This window comes from Dromiciops gliroides, chromosome 6 (assembly GCF_019393635.1).
Source record: "Dromiciops gliroides isolate mDroGli1 chromosome 6, mDroGli1.pri, whole genome shotgun sequence".
NCBI lineage: Eukaryota > Metazoa > Chordata > Mammalia > Microbiotheria > Microbiotheriidae > Dromiciops > Dromiciops gliroides.
The window spans coordinates 225,397,359-225,409,399 of record NC_057866.1 but is presented as its reverse complement, the minus strand read 5'-3'; the positions used below and the strand labels follow the sequence as shown (position 1 = coordinate 225,409,399).

At 46.1% G+C, this 12,041-nt stretch overlaps 1 protein-coding gene across 3 annotated transcripts in view; it reads right to left on the bottom strand.

Annotated features, from left to right (window-relative positions):
* Positions 1-420: 420 nt before the first annotated feature.
* The window catches only part of PITX2 (paired like homeodomain 2), a 22,198-nt gene continuing 10,577 nt past the window's right edge, over positions 421-12,041 (bottom strand). For 2 of the 3 annotated variants that reach the window (XM_043971580.1, XM_043971581.1), the window contains 2 exons: positions 3,946-4,151; positions 421-1,016 (listed from right to left, as the gene is read on the bottom strand). In XM_043971580.1, coding sequence (XP_043827515.1) covers positions 453-1,016; positions 3,946-4,151 — 770 coding nt within the window. In that variant the 3' untranslated portion in view covers positions 421-452. Of the gene's footprint in view, positions 1,017-3,945; positions 4,152-5,155; positions 5,237-12,041 lie in introns of all 3 variants that reach the window. The other variant, XM_043971579.1, reaches the window with a different exon arrangement.

Sequence of the window (12,041 nt, the reverse complement as noted above, 5' to 3'; positions counted from 1 at the left end):
GTTGTGATATTACTAACAACTGCTTTTATAAAATTAATTTGACATTTCCATATATACATCCTTTCAGTCATTTTTAATGTTAACAATGCTAAACTTAAAAAATAACAAGCTTATAGTAACATTAAAATGTCATATCCAGTCAAACATTTGTCCATATATATTTATATATATGTCCTTGTTACTGTTGGAAATACTTTTAGTGAAAGATGTCAGAAACTGAGGAAATTCCTTTGAAAACAAAAGAGCGCTCTTTATTTCAGTGGTTTCCTTCCTTCTTTCTTTCTCTCTCTCTCTCTTTTTCGTTCCCTCTCTCTTTCGTGCCCATTACTTTCTAGTAGAATTCTCAGTCTTTCCAGGAAGGGATTTTCCCATTCGGTATTTAAAAATCGGTTCCCCCCCCCTCCCCGCCCGCCCGCCCGCTTTCTGGATTGGCGCTGTGGTGGCTCCGGGGTTCACACTGGTCTGTCTACAGCGTACTGGCAGGCGCTCAGATTGGACGCCGGGTTCTGCACACTGGCGTACCCGAAGCTGGAGTGTTGCTTCGCTTTCAGTCTCAGGCTGGCCAGACTAGAGTTACACGTGTCCCTGTAAACGTACGGAGGGGTCGGCGGCGCATAAGGGCAGGCGGGCGTCGGCACCGCCGAGTTCAGCGAGGGGCTGCTCAGGTTGTTCAAGTTATTCAGGCTGTTGAGGCTGGAACCCGGGACACCAGTCACCGCCGAGGGCACCATGCTGGACGACATGCTCATGGACGAGATGGAATTGGGCGGGGAGAACATGCTCTGCGAGGACAAAGGGTTGACGTTCATCGAGTTGAAGAAGGGGAAGCTCTTAGTAGAGAGGGAGGCCGACGTGAGCCCCTTGGCAGCCCAGTTGTTGTAGGAGTAGCCCGGGTACATGTCGTCGTAGGGCTGCATGAGGCCGTTGAACTGGGGCCCGAAGCCGTTTTTGCACAGCTCGGCCTGCTGGTTTCGCTCCCGCTTTCTCCACTTGGCGCGGCGATTCTTGAACCAAACCTGAAAGGGAACGGGGCGGGAAGGAAGCAGAAGAGAGCACAAGAGCGCAGATTAGTGAGGCTCCTGAAAGCACCTCCGACCGAAAGCAGGTCGTTTTCTCGGTCTCATCTCCCCTGAAACTAGCCCCTGTCTGTCTTTACTTACCAGTCACCTCCCTACCCTGCACCGGTACCCTAGGCCGCCTCACCCGTCTCTGCTACTTTGCAAAGCTTTTCCTCCCCCCACCCCCAATCTGGGCTGCCTGGAGGGTTGGAGGGTGCACTGGAGAAGCACAAATCCTTGCTGGGAAGTCGGCGGGGCTAGAGAGAATTCTCAGGCTGAATTTCTTGGAGACTGATGTCTGGGGCCCTAATTCAGTCCCCCTTCTGGCTGTAGAAACGCTGGCTCTAAATAAATGCGTGGGCAGCTGTCTTTCTAGTGCCCCCCCCCCATTTTGGAAAACTCAATCTTCTTTAGGTAGTAAGATTTCTCTCTCTCTCTCTCTCTCTCTCTCTCTCTCTCTCTCTCTCTCTCTCTCTCTCCCTCTCTCCCTCTTCCTCTCCCTCTCCCTCCCTCTTCCAGTTCCCTCTTCCTCTCCCTTTTCCATTCAAGAGCCATGGAAAAAGGGGAGGGGAAGCTCAAGGCTCAAGAAGTGCTTCTCTTCCTCTTCACCCCACCTCTCCACTCACTCCCGTAGCACTCCCTAACCCCGAGGCAGGAGGGCAACCTGATTCAGTAGCTGCAGCTTAAGTAATACAGGTCCCCTTAAACCGACCCGCAAAACAAGCATATAAAAGGCCCAGGCCCGGTGCGGCGACAGCTCGTTAAATTCTAAGATCTTTGAACAGAGATCTTCCGTAACCCAGAGCGGGCTCTGCTATCCATTCCTCCACCCCCACGCCCCCGCCCTTTCCCCTTTCTCAGCTCTCTGTACCCCTCCCCCCTTCTCATAATCCACGCTTCCCTAGCTCTGGGATTCAAACTCCGGACCCTCCGCAGCCTAGTCGCGTCTGCACTCCCGCAGACAAGGGACCCTTCCAGACAGCGGCCCCCACCCATGGCCTCGGCACAACCCCGCTCCCAATCCACATCTGGCTAGCCAGGCCACCCGCCACCCGCCAGCCAGTTTGTGGATTGAAGGGAGGCCTAGGCCCTGGGAACTCATTCCTGACACCAGTGATGTTTTACATTACAGATCTCCACCGCTAGCCACTTAATCCTCTTTTTCTCCCTTTCTTTCTAGCATCCTCGGTTTTCTTTTCAGTCCCTTTCCTCTTTGCTCCTGACTGCTATAAAAAGCTCTCTCTGCTCCTTCTTAGCTCAGCGAGAAGCTGGCCTGGGGAATCGGGGAGATATTTGCAGAGGGCGTTGCAGAAGACGTCCAGGGACTCTAGTCTAATGCGGGCACGAGTGTGTACTCACACTCGAAGAGTTCCGAGGTGGGGATAGAGAAAACAAAACGTGAAAAGTTGTCAGAATTTAGCTGAAACCCCAAGGTCACATTAGTCTTTGCCACTGCAGACCGCCTAAACTTTGCCCAGGCAGAAGTACATACTAGGCAGTTGGCCCTTTGCAAACGCCGGCTAATGAAACTCTGACCTTCCTCGAAACAATGGAGCAATAACTAAAGTTCTCGGCTCCGCACGGTTAAACTAAAACAGTTTTCAACCCCATTCAGGTTATTTTACTGAGAAACACACACATACACGCATATTTAAGCAGACACAAACGCACAGACAGAGGCTTATTTTGCAGCTGAAGTTTCAGGTGTTGTTCCCTCCCTTTTGTATTCATAGTTCAATTCCTAATTAATAGCTAATGGTTCATCTTTTCTACATTTTTTTCCGGACCCCGTATTGTATTTAAAAAAAATTCTTCAGCTCTCGGTGTGTTCGTGTACACTCTTTTTTTTCCTGATAAGTTTAAAAACGAACTTTTCGGATGGGAAATTTATGTTTGAATTCACTCTTTTTAAAGTCCTTAAAAGGCTGGTCCTGCTACACATTTAAGGTAAGTCCTGTAATTTATATTAATTATCATTTTGGGAGAGTTGTAGGATCAAACTACAAAGGGCACCTCCTATTTAAGGAAAATTAAATAAATCAAAGTCTTAAAAATTTGGCAAGACGTTTCTTCTCTGACTTTATTTTAAAAAGATAGAAAACGAGGAGGACACTAATCGTGTATTTAAACTTTGTTAGCAGAAATTACAAAACGCAGGGAATGGAAATCGAGAGGGACTTGAGCGGCTTCAAAAAAGTCAAGTGAGAGAAGGAGACCCGAGGAAAGAAAAAGGGGAAGTGGTCGAAAGGTAGAGAGAAAAATTGAGGAAGAAGAGAAAAGGAGAGGGAGGGAGGGAGGGAGAGAGAGAGAGAGAGAGAGAGAGAGAGAGAGAGAGAGAGAGAGAGAGAGAGAGAGAGAGAGAGAGAGAATACAGGGTAGGGCTGCAGCGAATGTTTCTGAAGGAGTACATGCCCTTGTGTATTTTACGGCTTCTTCTAGTTAAAGCCAGCACAGGTTCCAGCCTGTTCTGAACTCTTTCCCTGCTTAGAGTGTTTTTATTAGCGTTAGCATTTCGTTTCACGTCAGAGAAACACAATGCAAAACGGAAAAAGAGAAATGGGAGCGCGCCCTCCCATAAGGCAGGGGAAGGGGGTCTAGCTGCGTGTGTCGCACTCGCACATACACGCATTTTTCTCCCTTTCTTTCTAGCATCCTCGGTTTTCTTTTCAGTCCCTTTCCTCTTTGCTCCTGACTGCTGTAAAAAGCTCTCTCTGCGCCTTCTTAGCTCAGCGAGAAGCTGGCCTGGGGAAGCGGGGCTGCCTTTTCGCTGAAGCGAAAGGGAAAAAAGCAAGGCACCGAAGTTGTCCGAGTTTCCCTCCATACCCTTTCCATTGCCCTTCTCTCCACTCCTACCCCCAACCCCTTTCAGACAAATGGTTGCGCCTACCCGCACTCTGGCTTCCGTGAGGTTGGTCCACACGGCGATCTCTTCTCGGGTGGACATGTCCGGGTAGCGGTTCCTCTGGAAGGTGGCCTCCAGCTCCTGCAGCTGTTGGCTGGTGAAGTGGGTACGCTGCCTCCGCTGCCGCTTCTTCTTGGATGGGTCCTCGGCCCCGGCATCCTCATTCTTGCTCTGCTGACTTTTATCTTTTTCTGGAAAGACAGGGCAGAGAGGAAGCCCGTCATTGTCACCCTTCACTGGCTAAAAACAACAATAATAAACCCCCAATCAAGAAATTTCGCTTCTATGGAAGTTGTCCTGGAAGAAGGAGCTGGGCTGTTCTTCTGGGAGGTTGTTCTCTGAAGATTCTGTGTGTAGCTTCTGTGTGTGTATGTGTGCGAGCGCGAGTGTGTGTGTGTGTGTGTGTGTGTGTGTGTTTCTCTCCTTCCCCTCCCCCCATCGCAAGGCGCGCTATTTACATGTTTGTCTTAGTTCATTTTTTAGAGCACGTGCCTGCATATTTATCTGTTTACACACCAAAGTCACACACATATACGCCTCGAAACAAACACGGGTCGTTCAGACCCCAGGAAAGGAAAAACAAAACAAAACAAAACAACCCCAAAACAACCCCCCCAAAAAAAACCCCCAACAGGTTTCGACACGTTTCACACGGGTACGCAGGGCTACACAAATCTGGGCTCTCGCCTGCACTGAAGTCCCCGTGCCCTAGAGCTAATCCTGTCACCTTCCCAAGGAGTTTCGAGGAGAGGTCAGGAGCTGCCTGCGTGCCTTCCTACCGAAGCCCCTCGAGCCCCTGGAGGGCTGAAGTCGGAAGGAGAGAACACCCAGGAAGCTCAGGGCACGCAGCGTCACCGCCCTTTGCTAAACTGCAGGGTGGGATTTTGCACCCCGAGATACAGAAGGGGAAACAAGGGTTTAGGGGACGGGAGGGTAGCAATTAATAGGCTCTCTAAAGTAGGAGGAGGACAACAGAGTTACTTCCTCTGCCAACCCAGCCAGTTCTATCCTTGGGAAGAAAGGAGGAGGACATAGGAAAGAGTCCCGGGGCAGGTTAGGAGGAATCCCAGGGGTTAAATGCTGCAGCCCCCGGACTAGGGGTCTTGCCGCAAGGCAGACAGACTTGCTATAAGGGGCCGCGTACCACTGGGCCGTAGGGGAGCTGGGCAGAGGCAGGGCTGTCCCATTCCCTTACCTGAGGCCTCGGGACTGGAAGTGTCTGAGATGGTGTGCACCTCCAGCCGGTGCTTAGAGGAGTCCAGCGAGCGTGGCTGCCCTGGAGCCAGAACCGACGCCATGGCCAGTGGTGGTTGGTGATGGTGACAGAAGGAGGAAGAGGAGGAAGAGGAGAAGGAGGAAGACAGCTTAGTCCCTGCGGCTCGATGCTCCAAGTGGAACGGGGTTTTCATGCAGTTCATTGACCAAAGGAAGCGCAACGCCAAGCGTCTTGCTGCAAGTCTTCGGAAAGCGCCCTTACGCCCCCCACCCCCCACCCCCCAAGTCCAGTGACCGCAGCCGCTAGCTCCGAGCTGCCCTCCAGGCTCGCCGTCCCGGGCCACCGCCGCTGCCGCCGCTGCCCGCCAAGCGCTCGGAAACAAACAGCAGAGGCAGTGGCAAGAGCCGGGTCCAAGAAACCACTCGTCAGTTACCCTGTCTACAGAGAGCTCTTCTGGATGTCTCAGTGGGAGAACCCTGCCGGACCCAGAAGGCGTCCCAGTACCAAAGAAAAGAGAGGCATGGGGTTTGAGGGGCGTGGGGATGAGGTGGGGTGGAGAGCACAGCTTAGCAGGATCCTTCTGGAGACACCTCCCAGGTCAAAAGAAAGAAAGAGTAGGGGGAGAAAAGGAGCCCTCCGGTGAGTAAGCCTAACGATAATCACCCGAAAAAGCACGACTTCTGCCCGCCCCCTTTGCAAGCAGCACTGACAGAGAAGTGTCAAGAGTGACAGGGACAGGTAGATGAAATCATATCCAAAGAGGCGGCGGCAGCAGCAGCGGCGAGAGTCCTCCCCCGAAAACACACACACACACGCACACACAGACACTACATACAAACACAAACACACATACACACTTATAGGCAAGCTCATTTACACGCGCACAACCCCATACAACCCCCTTTTCTCTAGCCCTGCCTCACACCCAGATTCGCTCACAGCACCCAAGCAAGCAGCGGACCCGAGCAGCGGCTCAGCCCCTTCCCTGTTGGCCTAACATCTTAAAACCAGAGGCGGTCTTCTTCGGGCACAAACGTCATTCTGCCCCTTCCCTCCTCCGCGCTTCTCCACCTCCTCCTCCTCCCCTAGAACCTCCTCTCAGGGCAGGAATGACGTCGCTGCTCACCAATCAGGAGGCTCGGGTGTTGAGGAAGGGAGACTATCGAGACCAGCACCTATCAGCGGAGTCGGGTTGGGCTAAATAATTCACTTTTCAGATCAGTCTGTTAGGAACCCTGTCCCGTAAAAATGGCTCTGTCTTGCTTTTTTTCGAACGACAGGAGATTTGCCTTTTAGGATGGGAGGGCATATGAGAATCTCAGAAGGCATCGGGAGCGGGGAGAGGGAAGGTCAAAGACAGGAGAGAGGCTCTGTACATTTCATCTTCCTCTTCTGTGCCTCTCCCAAATCGGTGCCAATCTAGACAATTTGCTGCTTTAAAGGGTCCCACGTTGCTTCCCACCAGGGAAAAAAATCACACTCCCAAATCTTAAAATTTCCAGGCAAATGCTACCCTAATCTTCCTGTGCTTTACCTTAATTTCAGAGACAAGCCCCCAAGAAGACTACTGATAACTAGAAGCAAATGGAGCCACTGTCGCACAAAGAAAAATTACCTTGACTAGAAATTAAGTTATTATTTGTACTAGATTTTTTCATAAAATATGTCTTCAGATCACTTTCTCAGAAAGTGCTCCCTTTACACTATCCCCCCATCTAATCATTCAATAGGATAGAAGGTCCAAACTAGCGCTTGCCAAATGATTGAAGGCTTATCCTTTCTACTTAACATTGATTAAGATACATATCCTAGATCCTTTAAATTCCTTGTACGCTGTATTAAGCTCGTCCTTACTGAAACCCTGCTTTAAATCTGACTCGCTTGTTTACTTTATTATCAATCAGCTTCAAGCCCACAAAGCCCAAAGAATCAACAACTTTGGGCTAATTACATATAAGATATGCTTTAATGAATGTTCCACAATTAAAAACGCTTCCAAATTTCTCATTTCAGTGTCAATTAAAAAAACTTTAAAATTGTATTTTCTGGTTATATTCTCTCCTCCATTATCTCTCTCTTTTTAATCCGGTGAACTGAGATCTGTAAGCCCCCAAGTCCAGGGGGTAAGGAGAGGTATCGCCGAGGGTGGAAAGTTTGGAGTGAGATCTGAGCTAAGTAACGTAAAACCATACAGATTTATAAAGCCAAGAAAAAACACAACCCTTTGGGAAACAGAACATTCACAGGGCTACTGCTCTAAGTCAATAACCTAACCCGTTTATAAATATATATTTATTTTCCTAAAGGGAATCCAAGTAATTGATTAGAAAAGGAATAAAACAGAAAACAACTTTGTCCTTTCGTTAGGTCACACAGAGATGGCAAACTAATCTCTCCTTGGATTTCTGCATTTGGGATTGTTTTATTGTGGAGTTAGTGTTATCGTCACCAAGTGTGTATTTGTTTGACGGTACTGTCAATGATTTGCAGCATCAATGCTGGGTATCTTCAGAAATTCTACCTCTTTGGCCTTGTTCACATGATTTAGAAACTTATTCAGTCTGGAAAAGGGCAGAACTATCAGACTGCAAATATATTTGAAACCTGTGTGTCTCTCCTTTGTACTGCCGAAAACAAGCTCTTCTCGCCCCCCACTTTTAAACAACCTTGGAGGAATTAGTCTAGAAAAGCAAACGAATGTTTGTCTTTCTTGCCCCACAATTATATTCAAACTTTCACGAAAATTTAGCTACTCCAGGGAATTGCTTTATACTTGACACATCATAAACTAAAGTATATTTTCTCATTTTAGTTGTTTCCTTCTCCACCCGCCATACCCCCTCCCCTCCCCACAGTACACACCTGCTCAATCGATACCCTATCCTACTTAAGACAGGTCCCCATTAGCTGATGCTCATACGCGCCTCTATATTATATCTTGCAATCTTATCACTAAATTATACATATTACTTCGGCAGCCTGTTGGTAAAGAAGGTTAAATTAATTTACATTCTCCTCATTATCTGGTGCTTAAATGACATGTTTTATCCCTCAGATTTGGCAAAGAATCTCCTTCTCAGACCCCACAGCGTTTCCATGAAGACAATGCTCTTACATTTGTAGTGGTTTTTAATCTGATAAGACTCTAATTTGCTTAAGTCTTTTAAATAAGGGTTTTAAATGATTCTGGACGTTTTCTTATTGAATTTCCTCTAATTCCCCCAAGATCATAAAGTATATGTGTAAAGTAAATATTTCCTCCCATTGCACCGCCAGCCGATGACCTATAACTAAGTCAATATGAATCCAGCTCCATTCTGTACAATGTATTTACTAATCATATTCTCGTCTCTTTAAACCTCTGCATAGCTGCGGTCCCCCCAAACCTCATTTCTCCCAAAGCTCTCTTTAAGGAATAGACTCCATCAAGGGATGAAAAATATACCACCCTAGTTGCCTCTTTTTCCTTTTCCTTCAAGACTGAAACCCCAGGGCTGTTGAGTTTGCTTTGGGTGGAGGTAAGGGGCGACATAAAGAAAAATATGTATTGGGTTGGAAAATTAAGACCCTCAACTATTTCCTTTAGGGCACGGAACAGTCCTCAACCTCAGGCCGACTTTAAAGTAAAGTAGGGAATTGGTTTACCTCTAGGCTGTAGGTATATGGACAATAGCTTTTCCATCAAGACAAATAGCGGCGAAATAGGAGTAGTTTCTTCATCTGTAAAATATCTATATTGGACTACAGAAGAGCGTTACCTTTCTTTCAGATCCAGTACTCTACAATGATTCTATATGATCTTCTCAGGCAGAAAAATGGAAAGTCGCGCATTTTTTAGTTTATTATGGACGTATCCAAGTCAATTCATTTAGAATGATTCCATAAAATAACAAATATTTATTGATCTCATAGTTTATGTCGGCAGTAGTGCTGGATTGACGATACAAAGACAAAACCCGAAAACAATGCCTGCCCTCAAGAAGCTTGCACTGGAAATGCTTGAATTAAAAAGCAGGGGAAAGGGAAATCGAGTTTACCTGTTTCTCTACTACTCTAAAAAGAAAGATTTTAAGTTGTTCTATACATGCAGAAATCAAGAGGGGAAATGGGTACAGATAATGGGGAGGCTAAGGATCAAAAGAGAATTTCCTAAATCATCCAGATAATTGATGCTAGTGCATACACTTTCTTTGCATTACATTTTTTTTACATGTCTTTAGGCAGTCGCTTCCCTCCCCCCTTTCCGTTTTTAAACACTTCTACCTTTCTGAACTTTACTAACCGTTGGGCAGCACAGTCATGACTGGAGATAAAAAGCCTTCCTCATTAAAAAAAAAAAAAGCTGTGGCGGGGAAAAATTTAATAGTTTCGAACTGCCATCTGTGGCGACTCCTGGGGTCCTCAAATTTAAAATGAAGGAAGGGCCTAGAAATAGAGGTGTGCCTCTGTGTGTGTGTGTGTGTGTGTGTGTGTGTTGGGGGAGTTTAGGTCTAATACGACTTTGGATTGGATGCTGATTTGTCTGATTGTACAAATCATTTTGATCTCCTGCCTCTAAAACAGTAATTTTGCAATCGGGAAAAATCAGTATCCGACATAGTCAGCAGGCAGCGAGGTGCTAGTTTTGATCGCTTGGGGATTGGGGTTGGTGGTGGTAGGGAGTATTGAAAGAGAAAGAGAGCATGGTAGTTCAATTCCCCGGGACATTAGAAATGCGTCGCCTGTTGGGTTTCTCTTAATTCTTCCAAAGAAATAATGTTAGAGAAGTGGAATGTCTGACATGAGGTCAGGCAGTTTTGAGCTTGTACTTAACTAACGATGATTCGTCCTGAAGTCTTATTTAATTTCGCACTAGTTAGCATTTGTTGATCCAACCCTTCCCTTGCGTTCACAGTAATGAGCTGAGATAGGCTCATTAAAAATTGTTCTGAGATAGGCTTTGGTTTTCCAAACTCCAGACTTCATTCTCTGAACCCTGGGGGGGGGGGGGATAGGGAGTGGGGCAGACAAACTCATAGGACTATCGGAATGAAGAGTGGTCCTCACTCTAGATGACCTGTCAACTCGTCTGCTTGATGGCCTCTTCCCTGAGAGCTTGCAAGGCCAGTGAATGGCAGGACTGAGTAATTGAAGAGGAAATGTCATAGCTCTCTAGGAAGAATACAGATTTATATTTTGGACGTTGAGAATTTCTGGATTTTGGACTCCAGAGTCACCTGATCCAGAGGGAATGTCAAGATCATGTAAAGCACCAAGAAGTCATACTTAGTGCTTGCTCGATTTCTTTCTGCCTAAGCTTTGGCAACTTCATTCCTTTGCCAGGGTGCGAACAAGGTCTCAGAGCACAGTGGAAAGTATCAGGCCTTGAAGAAGGAAATAATATTGTGAAGAAAGTCAGCCTAGCCTCTAGAAGTGACTTGTTCCTCCTACTTGAACAGTAAAGGCGAAACAATATGTGCCTGTGCAAGGGAGTCTTTTCTAAAATACCCCAAACATAGTCACATGACAATTATTATCTACCATGTTTAAGAAAAGAAAAAAAAATCAAGACACATGTTATACTATGCATATAAGAAAGCAAAAATTTGGGGGACCTTTTAGATGCCTATGTGTGTTTTTGCCTAACAGGCAAAATAACTTTTTTTGCATTTTTTGAAAACAGTCTGGCAAGACTACATTTTCCAGAAAATCATGCTCCCCTCTGAAAGCATCTCAAATAAAGGCAGAAGAGAGGGCAAAATCTGAGGCAACAGAAATAAACCCAGAGAATGTGGTTTCTAATGTAAATTCTCTCCAGATCAGGTGAAATTAGGCTTTTTGTTTAGGTGGGAGTTAACTCATCCAAATGGGGGACAAAGGAGAGACAGACAGATAGAGACAGGCACAGAGATGGAGGAAGGAGAGAGAGAGAAAGGGAGAGAGAGAGAGTTCTCTCCTTTTGAAAAGATGTTTGCACTCAGGGATGGGTTGATAACACATATTTATTTACAATACTTTGATTAAAACTCCTCTCTTTCTGTTTTCCTCACTCCCTCCACCTCTCCCTTTTCCTTCCTTACCCTTATCATTTGTTGGCTCTCTTTTTCTCTTTTTCTCCCTCTTTCCCTGTGCCAGACATGAGGATAGCTAACATTCAGCATTAGTTGTCATGGTGACCATAAATCACATAAATCCAAAAATACCCACCTATAATCTGAGATGAAGCTTTTATTTCCCTAGTGAAATAATATTTTAAAAGCTGTCAGCTGACAAAAAAGCAACCTCATTGTAGTAACCCAAGTAATATATTACTTCTAAAGGTTTAAATTAAAATGTCAACGTGTTAAAAAAACATGTTGGTAGAATCTCTGCCACTATAGGGTTTACATCCTCACAATAAAGTTACTCCATTACTTCTGATCTCTCTTTAACACACACACACACACACACACACACACACACACACACTCACTTGAGCACACATGAAAACACACACAGACACACAATCTGTATCTCCCCCCCCCCAACACAATGGGCTTAGAATATAGTGTTTATGAATTTACCAGGTTGGCAAATAAAATCACCCTTCTTGTAAATTACAGCCCACCCTCTAGGTAATTTGGCAGATAGTTTTAGGAGGAAATGGTCTTGGTTTAGTGGAGTTGTTGGCCCTGGTAACCTCCTTCTTAGGCTAAGGAACCTCAAGTTGATGCTTTATAGCAAAAGTGTTGATTATATATCCCCATTCTTGAAAGATTAGCAGTTTCCTTGGTGTGGGTTTCCCTTCTCAAAAAATGGATTGCAACCCTGCCAAGTTTTCACAAATTGCTTTGGACAAAAAAAAATCATCACCTGGTGATCAATATTTTGGTCTTGATGAACTTCT